Here is a 25,155-nt window from a genome sequence, read left to right as displayed (position 1 = left end):
TAGCAAGTACTGCTAATTTAGTAACCAGGCTAATCTGCTCTGTAGGAAAAGAACACCTGTTCTTCTCATCCTTGAAGTCCACCCAGGGTTACGCTGAGAGAGGTTCATTCATTGGCCTGAATGCCAAGAAGCCTGCAGCTGCATGCATGTTGTTGAAATGGAATGAAACTAGATTCTTACCACCTATGGCTGCCTTTCCTTTCCCAGTGTACTATACTCTGTCAGGCAGAGCTTTTTTAAGTGCAACTCATACCGGAACTAGGTAGAATAAAGAATAGAAAGATCAAGTAAGCAAAATAATGGTCGGTTGACAGATATGTACTTACATACTTTGTAGATATACAAAGCACAAAAGAACCTAATATCTGTACTATCAAAGCCTGTTATTTATACGTATTTGTCCCTAAAGAACTGATTTTTTTTCTGACATCCTTCAAGATCAGAAAAAAAGAGACAGAGAGAGAGAGAGAGAGAGAGAGAGACTTAGAATAAAAAACTATTGACAGAGAACTTCTATGAGATAACACCATATCAAATCACCATGTAGGTTTTTATTTATATATTTATATATAAATATGGAGAATATATAAATATGGAAATATATATAAATATGGAGAAAACAGAACGGAGTGAATTTTCTATTATACTTGAAGAACATGTAAAAAATAACCTAAACAGGTCACAACAAAATTGGAACCAATGTCCTACTGTTATGAATAAGAACAGAACACAAAAGAACACGTGGTCCCAGATGCTTTGGTGTCTCTAAGAGTTAATAAAGGGCACCTGTACGGAGGGGGCTACGAAGACCACCTCTGCTTTATGGAGGAGATACGGCTTGCAATAAAAAATATTTCAATTTCGTGCTTTGAGAATGTTCACGGTGGCGGTGCTCTACCATGAACTCTTACGGCAAGGAATCTCAAAATTCGTCTGAGAGAGAAACCAAGGGGCTTATTGGAATGCGAAGACTGATTTCCTGTATTACCTTTACATTTCTGCCATCTCACCTAGTACATTCCGAACCTGGTCTGTAAACCTTAAGCTTGGGAAATACATGGAATAATTAAAGAGACTGATTTGGCTGATGCATTGAAAATAAACACTACTACAAAATGAAATTGAATTTTGACTTTCAGAGCAATTTAACCATATCCTGTACCCTCCCAAAGAAAACAATGCACTCAAACCATCACCCTAGGCCTATTTAATGCAAGAAAAACACACACCACAGGCTCAATCTCTCTCCTGGAACAGCGGCTTCCACTGCAGTGCTCCAATGACAAACATTACTGTACATTTGCTACATGGCAGATCTTGTATTAAGAGCTTCATAAAATCTATCTTGCTTAACTGATGACTTAAGCAGTCCATGAGATGAGTCATGGCGATCTCCATTTTATGGATCAGGTTAAGCTAACTGCTCGAGGTCACGGAGGAAAAAAAAAATGGAGAAGGAAGGATATACACCAAGATCATTGTAGCTCTAAAGACCGTGCTTTTATCTTCCATGGCCCAATGTGCCATTAAAAAATACAAAAATTACATATACATTTTATATATATGTATATATATATAACATATAAATTATGTGTTTATATATCCACATAAATAATATATAAATGTTATACATGTATATTTATAAATATACATAAATATATATAAAATATATAATATTTATATAATAACATAAAACAAAGGCAAATTCAATAGGTGAGCTAAGTTTCTTTTTATTTGGTGACAGGAAAAGGATTGTTCCTAAGATGTTGATGCTTATCTTAAAAATAATAAATTTAGAGAAATGTCAACTTTCATTTTGAAAAATTTCATTTTAATGATATAGTAAAACTACTAAATAAGTAACATATATAATTATTACATGATATATATATATAGAATAAAAAGCATTCATAGACTATTCAGAATCTTAGATTTGCTAGACCCTATTCAACAGCAATCTATAAGTTTAGTTATCACGAGCCCCAGCAACCAAATACCAAAAAAAAAAAACCCTCCAAAATGTCTGTTTTCATAAGAAAACAAATAGTAACAAAAATTACAAAAAAATTCAATTAGAAGTCTCAGGTTCCTCCATATAGTCTTATGAAGCAATTTTCCACTGCATGAACAAAAGTTACCAGTTATCACTGGATTTATGGATCTTCAAAGACTTAGTTATTTTATGTAGAAAAAATGACAACTAGTACATAGATAGAGATTTAAGAGGCAGGCAAGTTCAAAGTCAAACAGTCCCCAGAATTCAGGACCACAGATTATGAAGATAAATGTTAATCTCAGGCATCTCGCTTTCCTACGACCACTGGAATTAGCAGACCAATGCACTCTCTGCTGTAGCATAACATCTCTTATATCTTATATAACATCTAATATATATATATATATATATATATATATCTTATATAACATCTCATATCTCAGATATAACTAATAACTAAGAGATGAGGAAACTCTAAAGATTTATATGGACTAAGTCATGGGTTAAATAGATTTGCTAAAATAAAATTAAGTTGCTATTCTAGGAGAGATCTGGAGTATCTGAAACTGACATATGTATCAAAAAAATCACTAATAAATCACTCAGTACTGGAAAAGCCAAGCCAAGCCAAGCTTTCAGTGTTTATTTTTGTTATTATTCTTTTTTGGACTTCATTGTGCCTGAAATGATTTTGAGACTAGCAAGAAGGCTCTGAAAGCTTCAGAAGCAAAAAGTGAGACAGGATTTAAGCTTAAAAGGTGTTATTTCAGAGGTAATAAATACAACTCCAAGTCATCCTATGCTTTCTTAACAGTGATTATATACCAGCCTGCGTTTTTTCCTAATGAAAAGTCCTGTTTTTCAGAGGGACTGCCTTCGGGTGAAACCTCAGTATTCCATTCTACCTAGCTTTCTAGTTCAACTTGCTTTTATGTTTTCATCATGGCCAACAACTACAATTGCACGTTACATTCCAGATTCAAAGAATTTTAACTCTCCCCCCACTTGTTATTATTCCAAAATGGATCCAAGTGTTATGGTCATTCCTCTTAAAAACAAAACAAAACAAACCAAAACAAACAAAAAACCCCAACTAATTGTATTGTGTCTTCTAGATCCATTAGCAGTTCTGTTTTAAAATGTAGGGTTTTTTTTTTTTTTGGTTGGGATGAGCACTGGGTGTTGTATGGAAACCAATTTGACGATAAATTTCATAAAAAATAAAATAAAATAAAAAATGTTTTTTTTTTTTTAAATATTCAAGTATGTTGAGGTCAACAGATCAGGAGAAAAATGCCATTGAAAAAAGACTGTTACTCACACACAGTTCCCAAGAGGAGGCGACATGCCATGTCATTGAGGGGAGGAGGGCGGGGAAGCACTAGGGTGGGTCAGGAGGTAGAGGGCATGAGGGAAAATGTAGCCAGGAGTCTGGGTTCCTTGAGAAGGAATGGGTGAGTCAGGGTAAGCAGGCTTAGATTCGGCTAGTTTGAACAATTTGGTAGGTTCTGGGGTACAGGGGCTCTCCCTAGATGTCTGGTACCTAGACTTGGGGTGAGGAGGTAGATAGTGGGTCAGAGTGTAAGGGCCTGAAGAAGGTAGTTGGGGGATATGGGCTTTGAAGTGGTTGGTTTGACAATGGAAGGTGTGCCCAAAGGCTAGTCATTTGCTACCTCTAGAACTGGCTAACTCTTGGAGGGGGAGGTCTCCCTACAGCTAGTAAGGCCCCACATGTCAAAACACCATGATTAATGCTGTTACTAAAGACTTATTGTGGTCTTAGAAAACATACAGCAGATAATTAATGAATCCTATTTAATGTCTATTATGAAAACTTACAAGTATTTCTGCTAAACAGTACAAGAATTAGTAATACCTTCCTATATTTACCACAGAATGTTAACACCAAATAAGGGAATGGTTGACTTTAACCTGAGAGCTTTCCTCATTTACTCACTTATGGTTCCTTAAATCTGACTCTTCGTATGTTTTATTCACACTCTAAATTGTGGACGCAAGTTGGCCAGTGATTGGCAAGTAAGTGCTGATACATATTTGTTGAATAAATGAATGAATGAATGAATGAATGAATGAACGAAGAATCTGAGAAAGGGCTAAAATTAATATTATCTATCTCTAATAAATACAACATCTAGCACCTGGTATAGGCATCATAAATTGATATTATTATATGTAAATCAGTTTTTGAACAAATTATTTTTTAATTTGTTTCATAAAGAATCTGCCAAAAAAAAAAAAAACCCGAACAAACAAACAAACAAAACCAGTGTTTGCCGCAGTGTACTGAAAAGAGCACTATATCAGGAGCAAGAAAGGCTCCAGTTCCAAATGTCTGTCTCTCGCGTTACTTATATTGCGTTCTTCTAGAGTGCGAAGTCACACTCTTGAACCACACTGCATTATCTATCATTGATGAAACAAGATGATATGATCGTTATGGTTCACTTTGCTTTTACGTTCCTGTGGTTCTATGAATTCGCTTTGTAAGACATGTTAGGTTCAAAGTTATAATAATTTTGGCAACTAATAAAAAAATACTCGTCTTTACTACAGATCATTCTAAGGGAGTTTAATGGACAACACCATAGTTATGGGTCCGCATACACCCGGGTAATAAAACCAGAGGGAATGTTGTAGACGTAACCGAATTTGTGCTTACAAAATCCTGCTATCCTTAGTGTCAATTGATCTCTCCTAGGTGGCATGCTCAAAGAAGATTCTAAAAACCCCAAACGGGTACCCTCAGAGCAGACATTTAAAACTAAGACTTTACGCCTTTAAAGAGCTGGATAAAATTAAAGACCCCTCCCATTCCTAGGCATTCACCAGCCATAGGGTCCCTGGGGAGACTCTGAGGCAGGGGCAAGTCCAGACTTCCCCTTTATTGTAGACTCCAGGACGGAAAAGTCACATTACCTGGGACATTCTCTCGCGGTGCTTGGCCTCCAGCCTCTCTTTGGCTTTCTGGAAATGGGCATGTTCATTCTCATCTCCGGGTGTCTCAAGATATTTGTCGACGGCATCAGGTGTGCTGGCTGCTGTTGTAGGAACTAGAAGGCAGAAAGAAGGAGGTTTGAGAAGGGAAACGGTATCCAATCATTTCAAAGAAAGCCATTTTTTTTCCGTTTACTCCAAAACAAAGACTTTAGTAGAGAAGCACAGACAAGAAGTTAATGCTGTTTAAGAGAACACCATGAGACACTTCCCAGCACAGGACACCTTTCAAGGACAGGGTGAAGGAAAATCTATAAAACAGTCCATTTTGCAAGTGTAGCGTTATATTTACATTTCTTTGCAAAACAAGCGTGCGTAGAGTGAAACCAGTTGGTGTTTAATGCATTTTGTCCCAAATCCCGATGCCTTGCAAAATTAACTTTTGTAGTCTGACAGTAAGATACGTTATCAATATCACAGCTTAGGATTCCTACAGAAACTGAACAAATCTCCAAGTCTATTGCAGAATAATGGCACCATAGAGTAAAAAGGTAAATTCTATGGCATCTTCAGATAGCTTGATTTCAAAGCCATCTTTTGGTGAGAGTGTTTGAAACACTACCCCAAACCCCGTAAACGTCAATAAATGCATTTTCAAAATCACAAAGGGACCTTTCTGCCTTCGCAAAATTTGACAAGAGCCGACCAATTCATTAGAGTTGTCACAAAGAAAGAAAGTGATTTCTACTTTGAATTCAACTGAAACTGATAAGCAATATTACTGAGTTGCAACATATACTGCTAAATTATGTGGAAACATAAATACCCATAAAATTGAAGAGTATGATAAAACAAAACTATTTTAACTCATGAGCCGAGTGAATTGTAATGCCTTAACAAGCAATTTTCCAAAAGATTAGCAATGATTAGTGGGAATTCAGAGCATTTATGAGCATACTTAAAAAAAAAAAAAAAGAGGGGAGGCTGGGTGGCTCAGTCGGTTGGGTGTCCGACTTGGCTCAGGTCATGATCTCGCGGTCCGTGAGTTCGAGCCCTTCGTCGGGCTCTGTGCTGACAGCTCGGAGCCTAGAACCTGCTTCGGGTTCTGTCTCCCTCTCTCTCTGCCCCTGCCCTGCTTGTGCTCCGTCTCTCTCAAAAATAAACATTAAAACATAATTTAAAAAAGAAACAAAGGAAAAAATAAAGACTTTGATTTAAAGAATAGAGTATGTTCAACCAAAACAGTGAAATTCGGTGTTCTCACTATGTTTTTGGGTCAAATCAACTCAAGTGTTTTATTCAAAAGATTATTAAAATATCACCCATGTTCTAGGTACCACTCTTCACTGATTTTATCTAGTTGTTGACTTCTACATTTGAGATATAATATCCCAAAGAGTTAAATGAGAAGTATTTATGGCTAAATCATTTGGAAACTAATTTCTGAGATAAATGTCTTTTATACATGCTTTGAGAAAAAAACGCCTGGAATCTCCACAACCCAAAGGCTCCAAGATTTGAACCAAAACCAGAAGGCTTTTTTCATTACATAATCAAACAAGATCTTAATTTTAAAGAGAAAATATCTGTTCAGATTTCTTCCCCTTTTCCTTTAATCACGGTTTAAGAATTATTAACAACAAAAAAAGAGCAGTTTAGGTGTCTATATAGATGGCTGCTTTCAAGTGGAAGGAAGGAAGTGGGGCATATTCCTGCAATTATTTTTCAAAACACTTTGTGTTCCCTCTTCGGCTGCCACCAGGGGATTCTGAGTCAATAGGTCTGGGACTGGCACAGGACGTACATATTAAAAAGCATCTGGTCCCGTCTTCTGTGTGGTAGATGAGTGAGAACGTGTTTCAGCAGCGAATGGGGAAAGCGTTGGAATTAGGCACACCTTGATGCTCGTGTTTCTTAGACTGGCTGTGACCCAGGGCAGGTAATGTGAGTCATCTATGTACCCGTTTCTTTATCTGTCAGCCAGCATGCTAGGTGCACTGGGAAAATGAGATGCCACCCCATGTGTGTTACACAGCCTGCACCCAGGGTGGCACCCAGGGTCCTGCATGTCAGTGTCCTCGGTCTCTTCCCTGGCATCACATGTAATTCAAATCTTGGAGCGTAAACAAACCATAGAAAAAATGAGCTTTTATTTCACACACAGGACCACCACCCACGGGAAAAGCAGTAGGTATTTTTCTAAAAGATCTTCGGGGGGGCGCCTGGGTGGCTCAGTCTGTTAAGTGTCTGACTTCGACTCAGGTCACAATCTCGTGGTCTGTGAGTTCAAGCCCCGCGTCTGGCTCTGGGCTGATGGCTCAGAGCCTGGAACCTGCTTCGGATTCTGTGTCTCCCCCTCTCTCTGACCCTCCCCCGTTCATGTTCTGTCTCTCTCTGTCTCAAAAATAAATAAACGTTAAAAAAAATAAAAAAAAAAAGATCTTCGGTATAACCCACATAAAAGGCCCACAGATTATTGAAAATGAGTCCTTAATTTTTAACACTGAAAATCATTTTCAATTTAAAATCTTTTTTTTAAAGGAAATCAAAGGCAAGTATTTTTCTGCATAAATTCAAGCAAATCAATACGCAAGTATATTTTACTTCATCATTTTCCCCACTTGAAATGGAAGTGATGTTTAGCATGTTAAATTTGCTTCCCATGGTGTTAATCATTTTTTCATCTTTAAACTGGTATGGCTCAAGCGAGAACGAGTTAAAGTTCTTTTCAGCACAGTGCAATCTGGCAGAATGACAAAATTAGGCAAACAGTACTTTTCATTTTGAACACATGAAAATGTATAAATGTTTGAGGCTGTTTTCACTGATCGAGATAGCCATCCGTTAAGTGTCAGAACCATAACTGGGGCGCCTGGGTGGCTCAGTCGTTTGAAAGTCCGACTCCGGCTCAGCTCACCATCTTACGGTTCGTGGGTTTGAGCCCCGCGTCGGGCTCTGTGCTGACAGCTCAGAGCCCGGAGCAGGTTTCGGATTCTGTGTCTCCCTCTCTCTCTGACCCTCCCCCACTCATGCTCTGTCTCTCTCTCTCTCTCTCTCTGTCAAAAATAAACAAACATTAAAAAAAAAAAAAAAAAGAACCATAGCAGCATCCTCTTCGAAAACTGGAATTATAAAAGTTACTACATAAGTAGGGGAAGTTCTCCATCCAATTTTTATGGTTGGCAAATTTTATGGTTTTCTCCAAGTCTTATGATTTGCAAATATTGTCTACTGTTTTATGGAAAAGGAGATCAACACGAAAATCCGAGTCAGTATAATCGCATTATAGCCTATGTTAAAATGTAGCTTTGCAATATTAAGAATAAAAGAATCATAAAGAAATGAGCATGCAAGGTATATTTAATAGGATTAAGAATATTTCAAGTGTTAAACCTTCTTTTTAGGCACATGGAAATAAATACAAATACTGTATTACTGATTTATTCCATTGAACCCAGTATTTCCCTTCGAGTAAATCCTTGTAAGCGGCTCTTGTTATTTCCTTTAGTTAAGGACTTTAAAGGAAGCAGTCTCCCTTTTAATCTTTAAATCAAACATTGTAGCCATTCACACTAACCTTCCATTTCAATTAGTGTGAGTGAAACATTCCTGTATTCATACCAATGAGCAAACCAGATCACTGTACAGGCAAGGACAGAAGAATGATGGTACATCTTGATATGTGAAAACGAATTTACTATTTCATTATCACTACCCTGCAGCTGGTAGGGAGGAAGGGAAGAATGTTTTTAAGCAGGGGTTTGTACAGAGAGCTCGGCTTCTATTTCTCTAATATTCCCATGTCCTAAAGACGTGGTCACACGAGGAACAGCTGATGGTTTGTGATAAAGTCCACGGTAGGCCAGCCACAGGATAACAAGGACAGTGGGCAGGGGCAGGAACCCTGTGCCCTTTCAAAAACGTGCTTCCTTTGGGAAAAGAGTGGTTCGAGGAACGACAGGGTATGTTACAGGCCACAAAGGAACGGGAAGCTGTATATCACGGGTCACTTAAAACATAGGTCATTAAAAAATATTTTTTAAGTTTATGTATTGTTACAACTTTTTTTAATGTTTATTCTTGAGAGAGAGAGAGAGAGGGAGAGAGAGAGAGAGAGAGAGAGACGCAGAGTGTGAGCAGGGGAGGGGCAGAGAGAGAGGGAGACACAGGAATTGGAAGCAGGCTCCAGGCTCTGAACTGTCAGCACAGAGCCGGACGCGGGGCTTGAACTCACCAACTGTGAGATGATGACCTGTGCCGAAGTTGGACGTTCAACCGACTGAGCCACCCAGGCGCATCTATGTATTTATTTTTTGAGAGAGAGACAGAAATAGCATGAGAAGGGGCAGAGAGAGACAGGGAGAGAGAGAATCCCAAGCAGGCTCCATGCTGTCAGCACAGAGCCCGATGTGGGGCTTGATTTCATGAAACTGCGAAATCACGACCTGAGACCTGAGATGAAACCAAGAGTTGGATGCTTAACTGACTGAGCCACCCAGGCACGCCAAAACATGTCATGTCAACAACGAAGAAAGTGGAAGCAAATTGGACTTAGGACATTTACTTTTGTTGTGGTTTTATAAGCTAACATATAGCAGTCTGTCCTGTCCAGAGACCTCTGAGGCTCCTTAAAAATTGAGACACAGGCTCAGATTTCCAAGTTGGCCAAATAATAATAGCCCAGGTTCATTTGCTTCTACTGCGCTAGGTGCTTTCCAGGTGTCCCCATTTAATACGTGGGGAGAATCAAAAATTACCCCATTGCATTTATTGTGCGTTTAACACAGCTCATATCCCCGACCCACAAACAGGTCTGAATTTAAGATTAGGTAAACCATGAAAAGGCTTATAAAGTGAACTGTTAGAGCAGAAGAGGGTTAATCCCATGGATACGTCCAGGGCACTGGAAAGTATTTGCTTTTGTTATTGAACGACAATTGGCAAAAAATATGCTTTGCTAAGTTATCTGCAGACCCGTTTTCTAGCAAACAGCCGTTCCTGCCCTGAATGTTATCTGGCAAATGACCTCCAACCAAAGTTCAACAGAACCCAGTAGGGTTATGAGACTGGGGCCAGGCGTGTGAAGCTGGATGATCTTTTAGCCTTCGGCCCCTGCTCTGTCGTGCTCATTCATGCCTTCTGCAAGCAAGCTCGCTGGTTGCAGAAGCAACCTCTCTTGCGGAAAACTGGACTTAAAATTCAGGGTTAGACGCCTTTAGCTCTGGGTTTTGACCTCTAGCCGCCAAATCATTAGCAGCACATGGCACCGTCCTATGCGTGGGCTTCTAAACTGTGAAATGACCTTCATCTTGATTTTCTTCGTGTCTCAAAACAGCCTTATAAACCATGGTAGGACATACACCTTTTCATACTAAGAATGGGTGTCTGAATGGAATACCAAATAAAAAAAAAAAAAATGCTACAGGAAAGCAGTTCTACTTCACAGCACTTTACCGCCTCAAGGTGAACAATTTGCTTCCCCAAATCCAGCGCATTCTGGATGACTGATGCTTTCAGTATGAACCTCATCCTGGCTTGTTTGCTACTCTGGGAGGTCAGAGGTATCTGAAAAGCCGAGACAGCGGCTCGGATGTAGACTGTGCCGCCTCGAGTGTGCCCATTCATTCCTTTATCCCTCTGTTTCACAAAAATTACACCCCACACTAATGTGAGACGCACGGGACAAACCAATGAAGACAACAGAGACCGCTGTTCTTGGGGAATCATATTCTAGAGAGAGAAACCACTGCTTCAGGAGGAAAAAAAAAAAAAGACAAAATTAAGACACGTTGTTAGAATGCGATTTCTATCATGGAGAAAAAAGAAAACTATAGCAGGGCTGGCAACAATCAGGGGGTGCAGGGGAAGGGAGCTGGCGGTGGGTGAGAGACCACAGCAGGAAGGAGGTGGCCAGGCCGGGTCTAATTGAGGTGATGTTTAGACAAAGAATTGAAGCCCCACCTCCCTGTTAGCAGCTGCAAGAACGTAGCAGGCAGATGCAGAAACAAGCACAAAGGCCCTAAGAGGTGAGAGTGCCTGGAAAATTCCTGGACAAGCTAGGTCAGTGTGGCCAGAGCTGAAGAAGCAAGGGAGACAGTAAGTAGCGAAGAGGCAGAGAGGAAACACTGGTCACATCAGGCGAGGCCTGCTACCCTCTGTAAGGATGGCGAGGAGCCAATGGGAGTTTTTTTTTTTTAATTTTTTTTTCAACGTTTTTTATTTATTTTTGGGACAGAGAGAGACAGAGCATGAATGGGGGAGGGGCAGAGAGAGAGGGAGACACAGAATCGGAAACAGGCTCCAGGCTCTGAGCCATCAGCCCAGAGCCCGATGCGGGGCTCGAACTCACAGACCGCGAGATCGTGACCTGGCTGAAGTCGGATGCTTAACCGACTGCGCCACCCAGGCGCCCCCAGGACTTGTTTTGAGAAAGGGAAATATGTGATATGATGCTTTAAAAGGGCCACTCTAAGGGTGCCTGGGTGGCTCAGTCGGTTGGCTGACTTCAGTCAGGTCATGATCTCGCGGTTTGTGGGTTTGAGCCCCGCGTCGGGTTCTGTGCTGACAGCTCAGAGCCCGGAGCCTGCTATGGATTCTATGTCTCCTTCTCTCTCAAAAATAAATAAACATTAAAAAAAAAAAAAAAAAGGTCATTCTGTCTCTGCCAAGGGGCAGAGGAAGGAGGTCTCTCAAGGGTAAAAGATAAAAATGAGGGTGGGTTGGAAAAGCAGCAGGAGATAGTGAGGCGTTCTCTTGGAAGGCTCTCCACCCCTCCTCCCAGACATAAGACGAATCACAGATTTGCTTCTTTCTCATCACCTAAACCACAGGTAACCAGATACTAAGGGAGAAATTCTTTTCATATGTGTGTGTGTGTGTGTGTGTGTGTGGGTTCATTTCAGTTTTAATAATTTTGTACCAATGGGTGTCACAATATTCTCACTTCACGTTGATTGTAAATTCTCTTGGTACCTGTTGGAGCCTTTTTTTTTTTTTTTTTTTTTTTTTTTGGTGGATGGAGTTTGGCACACATCTGCTTTCAGTTTATTAATGACGCCTGGTGCTGCACCCTGTGTTCCTGTAACAAAATACATCCCCATAACTGGGGACACGATGCCAATGAAACGTTTCCATTGCAGCATTTCCCCTGAGAAAATGTTACAATTTTTAGGAAACTCACTTCCAAACGAGGGGAAAACTGGTATTATTCTTAGGATGTGGTAAAAGTCCCTCCCCTTGCCCATTAGGAAGAAGCTCTGTATCAGGGACATGATCAAATTCAGCTAATAAATCAAAGTTGATGCTAAATTTTTAGTTCATTTTCGTTCTGACTATATAATCACTACGATGTACTCCATTTCATACCCAAGACTGCAAGAATGTAGAGTCAAAACACTGCAGACATCATGAAAAACTGCCTCCATCATTTTGACATTCACTTGTTTCCTCAATCTCTAGGAGACACATAATATAAAAAAATTTTTTTAATGTTTATTTATTTTTGGGAGAGAGATCGAGTGTGAGCAGGAGGGGGGCAGAGAGAGAGGGAGACACAGAATCCGAAGCAGGCTCCAGGCTCTGAGCTGTCAGCACAGAGCCCAACTCGGGGCTCGAACTCACGAACCGTGAGATCATGACCTGAGCTGAAGGTGGATGCTCAACCGACTGAGACAGCCAGGTGCCCCGTAGGGGATACATAGTTCTACAGTCAAGAAGGGCTCAGGATGTAGAAGGAGGAATGACCCCACCTTCAAACAGTAACAACTCTGACGACCTACAAGCCAGAAGGCAGAATGTTTCCCCAAACAGAGGCCCGTGAATGGCATTTGGTCAATATACCAGTGTTAGATTCTAACAAGAAAGTCTGGTTAGTCTCCTTTCATCAGGAGAAAGGCAATTTATCTCCACAGCACTGACAACAGAAGATGAAAGTCAATAAAGACCTATTCCAGTCACTGCTTTATCGCTGAAAATACTCTTTGATCCAGTGCTGGCAACAGCGGGACTAGAAATGGCAGTGCTTCCTATGAGAGGTGGTAGTAAGGGTCCTTCACATACAGGTGAAACATGAACCTGAAAATTTAACCCCGAAATAAGGCAGAGCATGCAGATTGCCACCCTGACTTTAATGAAAAGAAAAAGAAGGAAAAGTCCATTTCTCTCGTTCCAAAATGACTTACTTAAATCCCAAACACATCCTAAACTCAAATATTTATCACACCCGCGAGGTCCAGGTGAGAGGGGACGCTTGTGATGCGAAAACAGCTTGTGCGACCCTTAAATATCGTTTCAGACTCTTCTAAAAATGAAAACGAAGACAGGAACAAAGGCCCTTTCCCCGGCACGCCCCGGCTCCACGCTTGTTTTATAGGCAGTGCGATCATAGCTGGCTGACCCTGCATCGTGCCGACAGAAGGTAATAAAAATGTAATCTACGCTGTGTTTACTCTAGTCAAGCTACATTTCTTTTTTATGTCTTATGGACACGTACTGATGTGGGAATTTCGTCGATCTGTGAAAGGAGCGTGGAGGCATGAAGGCTGGCGTTATTTTTATTAATATCACAGTGCACCGCAAAATTGGAGAGCAACCTCGAGTCTGCATCTGAAAACCACATGTGCAGCCACAGCCGTAATAACTGGCATCTAGGCTGCCTTAACCTCCGGTTATTGTTTTCTGTCCATGTGTCCGAAGCCATTCTCAACTTCATTAATGGTGGATCATAAAGAGATTACCTGTCACAGTCACTCAACACTCCACAGATGAGTTCAAAGAGTCAAAATCTGCAATATTATCTACTTTCAAAGGAACTGTAGCAGTAAAAGCCAGATGAAACTGTTAACCTCTACGGAGGTCTTAAGGATAAAACCAATTTCATTTTCCTCAGGCCGTCCACACCAGTCTTTCTCTACACTTGTATGTTTTAACGTTATATTGTTATTTAATCCTATCACACACCGAGGTCTCATCTCATCAATAAAACTGTCAAGTTATTGGAAGCAGGGAACTTGGTTTACTTTGTTGGTGTCCCTCAAAATACCCAGCTTAGCACCAGCACATCCTGAGCTCAGAAGTTAACGGCTTTATTAAATCAAAGGTTGGCATGCTGGTCTTTTTTTTTTTTTTTTTTTTTTTTTTGCAAATAACGTGTTACTGGAACACAGTTGTTATCTATTTGTTTACCTATTGTCTGTGGCTGTTTTCACAGCTGTAACTGCCAAGTTGAGTATGTATAACAGAGAACATATGGCCTGCAAAACCTCAAATATTGACTCTCTGGTCTTTTGTGGAAAAATTTTTGCCAAAACTTTTATTAAACTATCTACTTACTCTTCTTTGGAAATAGCTGGAGAATAGAGCATACACACACACACACACACACACACACACACACACACACACACACATATATAGTGGGCATTTTTTACTGTTCTGAGTAGATGAGTTTTTTTTTGTTTTTTTTTTTTTTAAATGCCAGTTTGCTGAGCAAATCAATTCCTGTCAATCTCAGGATCTCTCCCTCTGATAGCTTGGAGGAAAAAGCCATTTTTTATTCTGGTTATTTCTCAATACCAAAGATGTGGCTTCTCATGTGTCAATCTAATAGATTTTACTGCCACTGATGTTTTAATGGTTTTAATTGTTGTTAATAGTGCTTGGCAGTTTTAGAAAAATATCACAGTTCCATTAGTATTCGAGAATGTGCTAATGAGGACTAATATTTGCTTGTTGCCATCAGAAGAACACGTACAGTGTGATTAAGAACAATGGTTCAAGTCTGGACAAACACCGAATGCCTGGGTGTTAGGACAGGATATGACAAATCGGCGGCAAAGGAGGCACATTCCATTCAAAGGGTGCACGGTGAGTTATCTGTGGTTTGCAAATTGTGAGCCACTGCGGCAGCTTTAGAACTTGGGGTGGTGATCTGGCCTGATTTGACGTCCTCATTATTTTTTTTTTGAAGTTCGTTTGTTTGTTTAGAGAGAACATGTGTGTGTGAGCAGGGAAGGGGCAGAGAGAGAGAGGGAGACAGAATCCCATTTATTTATTTAGAGAGAACATGCGTGTGTGAGCAGGAAAGGGGCAGAGAGAGAGGGAGACAGAATCCCATTCATTTATTTAGGGAGAACATGCGTGTGTGAGCAGGGAGGGGGGCAGAGAGAGAGAGAGAGAGAGAGAATCCCATTTATTTATTTAGGGAGAACATGCGTGTGTGAACAGGGAAGGGCAGAGAGAGAGAGAGAGAGAGAGAGAGAGAGAGAGAGAGAGAGAATCCCATTTATTTATTTAGAGAGAACATGCGTGTGTGAGCAGGGAAGGGGCAGAGAGAGAGGGAGACAGAATCCCAAACGGGCTCTGCACTGTCAGTGCAGAGCTTGAAGCGGGGCTCAAACTCATGAACCGTGAGATCATGACCTGAGCTAAAACCAAGAGTCAGATGCTCAGCAGAGGGAGCCACCCAGGCACCCTTGTCCTTGTTATTTTTATACACTCTGGCAGTGTATCAGTCTATTCTATGGTATCTTGGCCATTTTGATGTGAGGACAAAAATAATGTTTTTCCTTTCTGGATCCTGCATGAGGCCAGATCCAGCCTTTGCACAGACCCTAAGGCCATAACCATGATCCCGAAGAGCATCCTAGATGCCAAGTCATCTGTGTGGCAAGGCTGTGCGGCATCATGACAGATGGCTGTTCTCTAGCATATGCTGGGATTTTGTGAAACGAAGATGAAACACACAGAGGAGGAGGGGGTGGGGCAGGGGTTCGCTGGCCTGTTCTCTGCCTCCCCAGCAGCACTCGCGTCAGAGTAGAAAAACTGAGACCTCTAACTAAGACTACAGTCAGGGCAGCAACAGCGACTTCTACCCCAACTTGTACATACAGAGAGCAGGGATGCGGGTCTAACGGATTCAATTTTCACAAACGTCAACTGAGAATGGGAGGCTTCTGACTGGCAACGCAGCAACATGCCCTCAGAGTTCGTGCAAAGTGTGACTGTTTGCACCAGTCTGGTTGTATCTTTCCGTCAGCTGTGGGCTCACCGTTAGTCTAGATCAGGGGCTCTCAACTGAGGCTGACTTTGCCCGTCCCTGCTTCAGGGTGTAATCTGGCAAAGTCTGGAGACCGTTTCAGTTCACACAGTTGGGGTGCCGTTACTGGCAGCCAGCGGGTAGAGGGTGGGGATACTGCTAAACGTCCTCCATGCACAGGAGAGCATCCGCAAGAATGAATTATCTAGCCCCAAATGTCAACAGTGTCAAGGTTGAGAGACTTGGGTTTATTTATTGTCTGTGCCACAACTCACTGCAAGAAAAGAGGAAAAGATGGGTCATTTGTCATTCTCTTTGGCCAGACCCTTTTGTGCAATCAGCTGACTAAATACGGGCACGATGCTCTGTGTGACATCAAATGCCATTAAAGAGTCATTCTGTTTGCCTTTTGAGATGCAATCTGATGGGAAGAACACTAGAAAAAAAATTATTCTCTCATTTGAAACAGAAACTAATCAATAGATATTTATATAGTACTTTCAATGCTGTTAGCAAACATTGCACTGGGCAGAATGAATGTGAACCTTCTGTGTTGTTCTAAACCCAAATGGGCAGACACAAAATAATGCCAGAAACAACTCAGGTCTCACCAGATAGTTTTTTCAAACAGGAAAGGATTTTTTCTATAAAGGACTCAAATCCACAAGTTTATGAAAAAAATGAAAGCTCTTAGCCTCATCTCTCTCTCTCTACCTGTGGTTTAGAGTCTTATCTTCTATGAACAAAATAATAATAATAAAAAAATCAATATTCCTTAAAATTGCAATGCTCAGAAGTGGTTTTTATGACAAAGATTTAACCTGATCATAATCCGCTTTGAAGAGGAAAATTATTGTACGTGTAATGTAGGCCATCACACATCTTCTCCTTGTGTGCAATGTTACATCAGTTTAACGGAGAAGCTTTTCCTATCTCCTTGCATATTTCTTATTTGGCTAGAAGCAACTCAAACTGAGAAACCCATCAAACAAACCACTCTGGGGAAAAGAGAGATCCTCCAATAAAGCCTAGACTGGTGGAGAAGCCAAGTGCAAGCCCATCTTGCTAAGTCCTATGGGCTTGCTCACCTTCTTTTTGGGCTCTTTTCCTCCGACTACATCCTGCCATCTGCATTTGACCTCCAGATGACCGTGAATCCTTTAAATCAGATGTGTAACTTTGCTATAAATAAGGAAGCATAGCTGCGCAGGCTATGAATAACTGGAAATTATATGCTTTCTCTAGTCTGTTTGTACCAGCACTGCAGATCACTTCACTCGCTGTGATGAATAGTCTCTGCAGGTAGACGAGAAAATATAGCCGCCAAAATCACTTCCCCTCCTAGAAAGGAAAGGTGTCGTGATCCCAAATACACTGCAAGTAGTCGGAGAAAATTACTGGGAAAGAGAAAATTGCGAGAGATCTTCAACGTCTGTTTGGAAAATCTGAGGACGCAGGTACTTCATGAAAATAAATTTATCAAGTCATGTTCATTTCTGTTAATTACTAAAAATGGAAAAATACAATTGTATGCTAACATGCTATGAAATGAAATATTTTTTATAAAAGGGGGGAAGATATTTCATTTGTTGATGCATGCTTTATTTACTGCATTTAGAAAAAATGTTTTTTAACATTCTTCCTCTTTCTGTTATTTTCTGTATTCTTAAAATGCATTTTGAACTCCAAATACTAATTTTTCTAACGTAAAAAACAGAGCCCAATACTTGACCGTATGGAGTATAAGTGCAGAGCCACAATATCATTTAGGTTTCAAAGCTGGTCCTGCCACGTTTGATGGCTCTCACAGCTTCATTTTCTCGTATGTATAAAGGAAATGAGGAAAATGCCCACAAAGTGTTCCTGAGAAAAATAAATGATCCATGAAAACACCGGGTAAATTGCAACCTGCCACAAAGATCAATATATTATCAATCCTACAGTGTAATATCCAGTTTTCTCCAGTCCTGTGTGTCTACTCACTTGTAATACTTTCAATGTTGTTAGAAAAAATGCTTTGTCACAATCACAAAAATATGTGGACTATACTAGTGAAACTCCCACATCTTTCAAAAGTTATATATAAAGTGAATGAATGTGAATCTCATGGTGGCCATTAAAAAACCTTAATGGTCTATGATGAAATTGTAAGTTACATAATTCTCCAACTGTTATCTATCCCTTTTTTTAAAGGTAATTGGTTTCATCAATTTGGAGACCAGGTTTTTTAAGGATAATATAAATATATGCTCATTTTCATTATATATGAATGCGAGCTGAAATTGTGTCTCTTTTTCTAGCAACTATAAGCATCAATAATGTGTGTGTGTGTGCACATGTATCATCCTTAACCTAAAGAAGGATAAATTTATTTATGGATATAATCCACATTTTAATATAAGTACTTGTGGGGGCTCCTGGGTGGCTCAGTCAGTTTAGCGTCTGACTTCAGTTTAGGTCATGATCTCACGGCTCATGAGTTCGAGCCCCATGTTGGGCTCTGTGCTGACAGCTCTGAACCTGGAGCCTGCTTCAGATTCTGTGTCTCCCTCTCACTGTCCCTCCCCTCCTCACGCTCTGTCTCTCTCTCTCAAAACTAACATTAAAAAAATAATAATAAATACCTGTGTGTTAACATTTTAAAACCAAGGCAGTCAGATACACCAAGTGAAATCAATCATAAAACACAGACATTCTAAGGTTGGATGATGATTTCTTTGGAAAAATCTTTCCACAACCTAATGATAAAACCTGAGGTCGGGCACTTTTGCCCTAGCAAGGTGCATTCAGGGAGAGAAAGAAGAGGTGGTTAGGGAATCTAAAGGTAGTCTTTCACTTCCTAAGGCTTAACATCTGCCTTACAACACATAAGTGAAGCCCGTGCATACGCACTGGGCCGTGGAGTCAGCACCACGCATGTATATGATGTATTTTTCTGGGAAACGAGTCACTTATATTCATGGCCTCTTGTAAAGCTATGGCATCTTGACAGCTTTAGGAAATAGAATAGTGATGCCAAATAAAACACAGTAATGTTATACGTACGGTATGTAGCAGAATGACATGAAGCTGAAAAAAAATTTTTCATCAGAAATAGAAGTTGAGTCAATCCTCGTAGCCTGGCAAAACTGGACACAGTTACAAGCAAAGCAATGGAAATACACATTTTATGGAAAGACAGGTGTTCAAGAAACAGAACCATGCAAAGAAAGTGATGATGCTGGAGTTATACAGCCATGCACTGTACTATATCTCCTCCTTCCCCCCAACCCCTTCCAGTGAACAACAACATACGTTTAACAGCATCTTGGGGAAGAGGTTCCTGGGTAGTCTTGAGTAAGCTTTGGGACACTATGGAGAAAATAAGAGAACATAACTAAAAACAAAAAATAGAAACATGGGAATGGTGGCTGAAACTTACATGATTCCACTGACCAAAGGGAAAAACAAAAACACAAACATTGGATTAAAAACTAAAACAAAACTGCACAAACACCTTCAGGCTTGGCCCCAGCTCAGGACCAAAGTAAACATAAATATATTTGCCCAATAATATCTCAGCGTGCTGGGTATTTTGTCTCCAATACCACTTGTAAGTAACATCCTGAGGATTTCCTGCTCCCATTGTCCCTTCTTAGCGTCAACCATCACCAAGGTCCCAAGGATCCACGCCTTTCACCCATTCGTAGGGCAGCCTCCAGCTCTCATCTCGGGCCATGTGTTGAGGCTTCACTGTCCCCTTAGATCTGTCCACCCTTCTGACTGATCTTAAGCCTCTCACATTTGTTTTCTTGATAAACTATTCTATAGCCTCCTTACCCTGGAACTAAATACGGACGGCTTGGCTTATCCATTACACCTGCGTTGGGAATCTCTGCCTTTTGCAAATCTTTCCGCAAAAGATGGTGTACCATCCAGGGCACCTCCAGAGGCTCCAAATGACCTGTGTTGCCCACTGTTCGCTCCCAGCCTGAGTCAAATCAGACTGATCAAATGGAGACTGCGAGCGTATAGGCCGCTGTCGTGTTTTGGTGGGGGAATCATTTCCAACTCGAGGCAAATTCCTCACTGCCAATAATTTTCAAAAACCCTTATTACATGCGCGCACACACACACAATTTATATTCCAAAAAATAAATCCACCTCAGGGAAATAGAGGAAAACAGTTTGGAAATGTGCCAAGAAATCTCCCTCAGCAGCTAAGCCAGTTAGAATCTCTGTAACAAAAGTTCTTTGTTCAAGAGGCTGCAGGCAACAGAATCCCCCATTGTGTTCCCGGTTACCTGACCTAATTAACTTCTTTGTTTGAAACTGAAGAAGGGAGTCCTTGCGGCAAGAAGCCACAATCATCCAATGGCGGCCAGGAAAGAGGCCCTTGGGGTTACCAATTCCTACACCTGTTCTCACACATGACAGAAATGGAGTCATCCCTCATACAGGAGACCAGTGGGAACTTTTCCATTAGATTCCACTTAGATGCTCGGCTTCACAATAGAAGGTCGTAATGGCGCAGGTCCTTTTGTTGTTTAGCTTAAGCCTAGGATCGCAGTGGAGACCAATGTATACTATCCCTAGGAATCCCAGGCAGGAAGTGGGAGCTGTCACCTGCCTAAGCACAAGGGAGAAAAGGCAGGAGTCTCTTAAAGAAATGCACAATTAATGAATTTAATCTTTAATTTATCAAGTTGAGCCAATATCCCTTGAGTACTTCAAATGTCCTACTCACGAACAATAGTAAATAAATAAAATGGGGACTTTAACTTGGGAGGCTGTTCACAGGAACAGAAGTCCCGTATGTCTGGCTCACTCCCTCCTGAGTATCACCTCTGTGGACAGAGTTTCATCTCGTAGTTAAGTCATTATCACTCCGCGTCTCTCTCCCCCAGCGTTATGAAAAACTGAAAGTTCAAGAGAAAAGGCTTTGAAAATTATATTCCCTGAGTCTTTTGTCCTTCCAGGTTTCTAATGTTAAGTGAAGAGTTTTCTTCTATTTCCAAGAGAAGGCATGAAACATTGATACTGCAAGCGTCCGTGTGTGAGCTCAGAGGCCCCTGGGGCTCTTTCTGTCTTCTGGCATTCGACGTGCGTATGCTCCATTCAAGCACATTCTCTGCGGCCGCAATAAAAGTCACACGTTACAAAACAGCTTAAAGGTGCTCATCACAGCAGTGCGCCTTTTGCCAGTGCAAACGAAGCTGCACCCCCCAGGCTTCCGGCGGGAAACCTTACTTGCACATGTACTGCACATGCATAGACCTGAACACGCATGTGCACAGACAAACACACAAGTATCCGTTTGCACAGACAGTCGAGAAGACAACACAGCGACTCCGGCGTGGCTTCAAGAGGGGCACTCGAGAGAAGTCCCTAGAGACCGCAAGACGGATGCACCACAGCTGGGAAGGGAACACACCCGCGGCCATGCTTTATTAGAGAAAGACGGAGATGGGTGCTCGGGATCGAACATACGGGAGGAGACGCCGGGCAATTAGAGAAGTGGACAGAAACGTGGTTAGTGGCAGCGACAGACCCACTCCCAAGAACCAGGAAAACCAATCTGTTACGAAGAGCAGAGTCAGTGGCGAGAAAAGACGAGAGGTGGCCAGGCTCGGGGAAGGTCCACTTACTGACGCTGCCGCACACGGCCATGCAGTACTCCTCTGTGTCAAAGTTGTTTCGGTTCCCGCCACATCCGCCGTAAAAGAACGGGGCGCACTTGCCTTCGGTCACATCAAAGTACCAGCGGGAGATCATTGCGCGGCATGGCCCCGTCTCGGCTTGTTCAGAGCACACCTCTAATCAGAGGAGACGTGGGGAACCACATTTAGCATGAAAAGGCACCTGCTCGCTGTTCGCGTACATGTTTACTTTTCTTACACCTTACTCCTCCCCCCCCACCCCCCAGGGGGGGGTCACCGGGGCTGGGATTATTGGGTGGACTCTGCCAAACATTTACCGAGGACTTCAATCGCCAGCCAGAGGTTAGAATTCCCTCTGAAACAAAGCAGTGCATTCTCATCTGGTTTAATGAGTGGCTCAGTAGGAATGAAAGGATTCCTGCTAGAACGTGAGCACATCTTGTAGCTGCTTTTAGATTGATAGCAAATGCCCCAAAGGGTCTGCACGCGGAAGCATTTCTTCCCGGTAAGAAACAAATTTCTCAAGGAACCTCCAGTCAGCTTTAAAGGTAAAAGGGTTGTGTCTGTTTACGATGCAAAGAACGTTATCTTCTCACGAACATCTGACTGTTTTCCTTCACGAAGAACAGCCTTGACTCAAAGTGTAAAATAATTATAAAGTATAAAATAAATATTAAATTTCATTAAAAAATTATAAAGTATAAAATAAATATACTTCGAATGTGATCCAGTTTTCAGAGAACCAGCCTGTCCACTGACCATATTTGAAAACATATGTCAACATCTGTAAATGGGACTGACAGCCAGTTATATTAACTCTAGTGAAATATAATTTTTGATTTTTCATTAATCCGTCCCTTGGACAATAATGCCCCAAACAACAAAACAAAGTCAATCAATTCTGATTTGTTAACACACACCACGTATGCTCTTACATGAAAATATATCTTACCTGTCAGCATGCTTGGCCACCCTCCCCAAGATCAATTTCATGATCCTTGATTGATCCAAGCGCAATAACTTATCTGATTCCATTTGTAAAGTTATCGTGAGTAGAATAGGAACCTTACCTCCCACGTAGATTCCATTTTTTTTAAAGGGAAAACAGTTCTCCCTCTGAGTTTATGTCTTGCCCTAGCTAGGCTTCTAGAGAACCTGCTGATGCCTTAGCACACACAGATGTCTTGCTTATTAATTTTACTGTCATACCAAGGAAAAGCATCCTTCTAAAAGATAAAAGTCATGCGGAGTTCAGAGCTTCCAAAGTAGGAATATTTAACAGACTGACTAATCATTCACTCAAAGATAAAGATCGACAACGTCTATGTAAAAGAGAACTACTATTTAACTTGCTTATACACACCACTTAAAGCTCTTTCCTATTGAGACAAAGAGGTGAGAGCGAAACCAGAAGTGACCACCATCATGATGACGTCAACAGAGTAGGGAACGACGGTCAGCACTGAGCTCAGAAGGTGGGGGGAAAACACTGTGCAGGAGAAACGCCAGTGTAACAGATATCTAAGGTGCTTCTGGCTCTCTTTAGGTGGTTTTCGGATGGAAATATCTGGCTCTGGGAGCATCAAGCTCCATGGCACCGTCACTAAGGTCTTCCCATTCAACTGCTGCTTTAAAAGTCCATCCTTTGTCAAGCCATGATGTGTTTTCAGTTTGATTTCTGCACAGAGCTCTCCTGTCTGATGAAAATCTGCCAATCCATTCACACAAGTTTCCCACCCCCTTGGCAGTCTGATTTATCCCCCACAAATTAAAGAACTGGTATTCATACTTCTAAAGGGTCAAACAGTTTTGGGAGGGGACAGTCTGATCACCTCTGAGCTACTGACAAAGCAGCTTCTGGGCTACAGAGCTAAAAGCCACATGCCCCAGAAGTGGGGTCCCTGGCAAACCACAGCCATTAAGCTGTCTCCACTCACGGACCTTAGTTTCTCTCCCTGTCAGTTGTAAGAAATACCTACAGGCTCTCTTTTCTGTATTCCTCTCACCAATCTGTACATGTTCATGTGACATGCTCTTTCTTTCTTGTTTCTAAGACATGACAGTATTCATCATTAACCTCTTCCTCAGGCTGTACTAATTCCAACAAGACTCCCAGACAACGGTGTCTTCTGAGCCTCCGCTGTGGTTGAAGCTGGCACTCGAATGCCTCTCCCCCATGGCATGACCCCAGGAGCATAGGCAACAAAACTCATCACGGCTCTGTAACTCATAGCAATCCTCCCATTTTAGACCTCTTAAGAGTACCAAAATGTGTCTTCTTGTACTTGTCTGCCACAGACCCCCACCCCCCCAACATCACAGCTATGCAGGGGCAGGAGACCTGTTTTTACGGAATCTCCTATGTTCTAAATGCAAATGATAAGTTTATAATAGCTACTCTTCAGCTTCATTTGTCGTTGCAATTTTTTTTTTATTTTTTTTAACGTTTATTTATTTTTGAGACAGAGAGAGACAGAGCATGAACGGGGGAGGGGCAGAGAGAGAGGGAGACACAGAATCGGAAGCAGGCTCCAGGCGCTGAGCCATCATCCCAGAGCCCGACTCGGGGCTCGAACTCACAGACCATGAGATCATGACCTGAGCTGAAGTCGGACGCTTAACCGACTGAGCCACCCAGGCGCCCCTGTCGTTGCAATTCTAAACATCGCTCTAGGGTGCAACTTTGTGAGCCTAAGTTATTACAACACATCTCATATTCTGTTGAAGAATAAAGTGGCCACATCTGTGTTGAACTCTCCTAAGAAAAATTTTAGAAAGTCAACGTACTAGAAAAACAATTATTTTTTAAGAGTGTGTTTTTTGCAACAATAGATACAGGTACCTTCTTTTTTTTGTTGTTTTTAATGTTTATTTTTGAGAGACAGAGACAGAGTGCAAGCAGGGGAGGGGCAGAGGGAGAGGGAAACACACAATCCAAAGCAGGCTCCAGGTTCTGAGCTGTTAGCATAGAGCCCATCATGGGGCTCAAATTCACAAACTGTGAGATCATGACTTGAGCTAAAGTAGGATGCTTAACTGACTAGGCCACCCAGGCGCCCCGGTATATGTACTTTTAATTAAAAGGAGATTTTATAATGTGCCTGCAATTAGCAAGTAGTTATCAGAAAACCTGCCCAACAGAAAATAATTCTGATCAGGGCAATAAATGACCGAGTATTTATTATATAGTAATCATATTTTATTAAATAGAGACATATAGATACAGGTAAGCAAGGCTGAACGAACGTCTTATTAGAAATCTCACTTAAGCCCCAAATACGGGTTGGACCATATAAGCAAATGATGGGAACAGCTGTGTGCGGTAATGAACTCACGGACTCAGTATGAAATGACAGGTGTCATGGAAGTCTCTACAAGGTATCTGTGGTTGACTGGCCCTTTACCAAATTGTGTTGATTCTCTGAGGCTACCCAATACACCTGTCACTCCATTTACACCTGACCCAGTTCTCACATCTCTCCATGAGGAGAGAGTATTTTTATAAAATGCCACCTCAAGGCGATCCATTT

The 25,155-nt window shown here is 41.5% G+C and overlaps 1 protein-coding gene across 7 annotated transcripts in view; it reads right to left on the bottom strand.

Moving 5' to 3' along the window:
* APP (amyloid beta precursor protein) overlaps positions 1–25,155 on the bottom strand; it is a 275,601-nt gene that overhangs the window by 83,288 nt on the left and 167,158 nt on the right. For 2 of the 7 annotated variants that reach the window (XM_040484121.1, XM_040484122.1), the window contains exons 7-9: positions 21,614–21,781; positions 19,281–19,337; positions 4,934–5,067 (exon numbers count right to left, since the gene is read on the bottom strand). In XM_040484121.1, the coding sequence (XP_040340055.1) occupies positions 4,934–5,067; positions 19,281–19,337; positions 21,614–21,781 (359 nt within the window). The remainder of the gene's footprint in view (positions 1–4,933; positions 5,068–19,280; positions 19,338–21,613; positions 21,782–25,155) is intronic. The other 5 variants (XM_040484123.1, XM_040484124.1, XM_040484128.1 and 2 more) reach the window with 3 other exon arrangements.

The sequence above is a fragment of the Herpailurus yagouaroundi genome, unplaced genomic scaffold (genome assembly GCF_014898765.1).
Source record: "Herpailurus yagouaroundi ecotype Mexico unplaced genomic scaffold, PumYag 162, whole genome shotgun sequence".
Taxonomy (NCBI): domain Eukaryota; kingdom Metazoa; phylum Chordata; class Mammalia; order Carnivora; family Felidae; genus Herpailurus; species Herpailurus yagouaroundi.
Note: the sequence above shows the minus strand (reverse complement) of the source record. Positions and strands in the feature narration are given on the sequence as shown.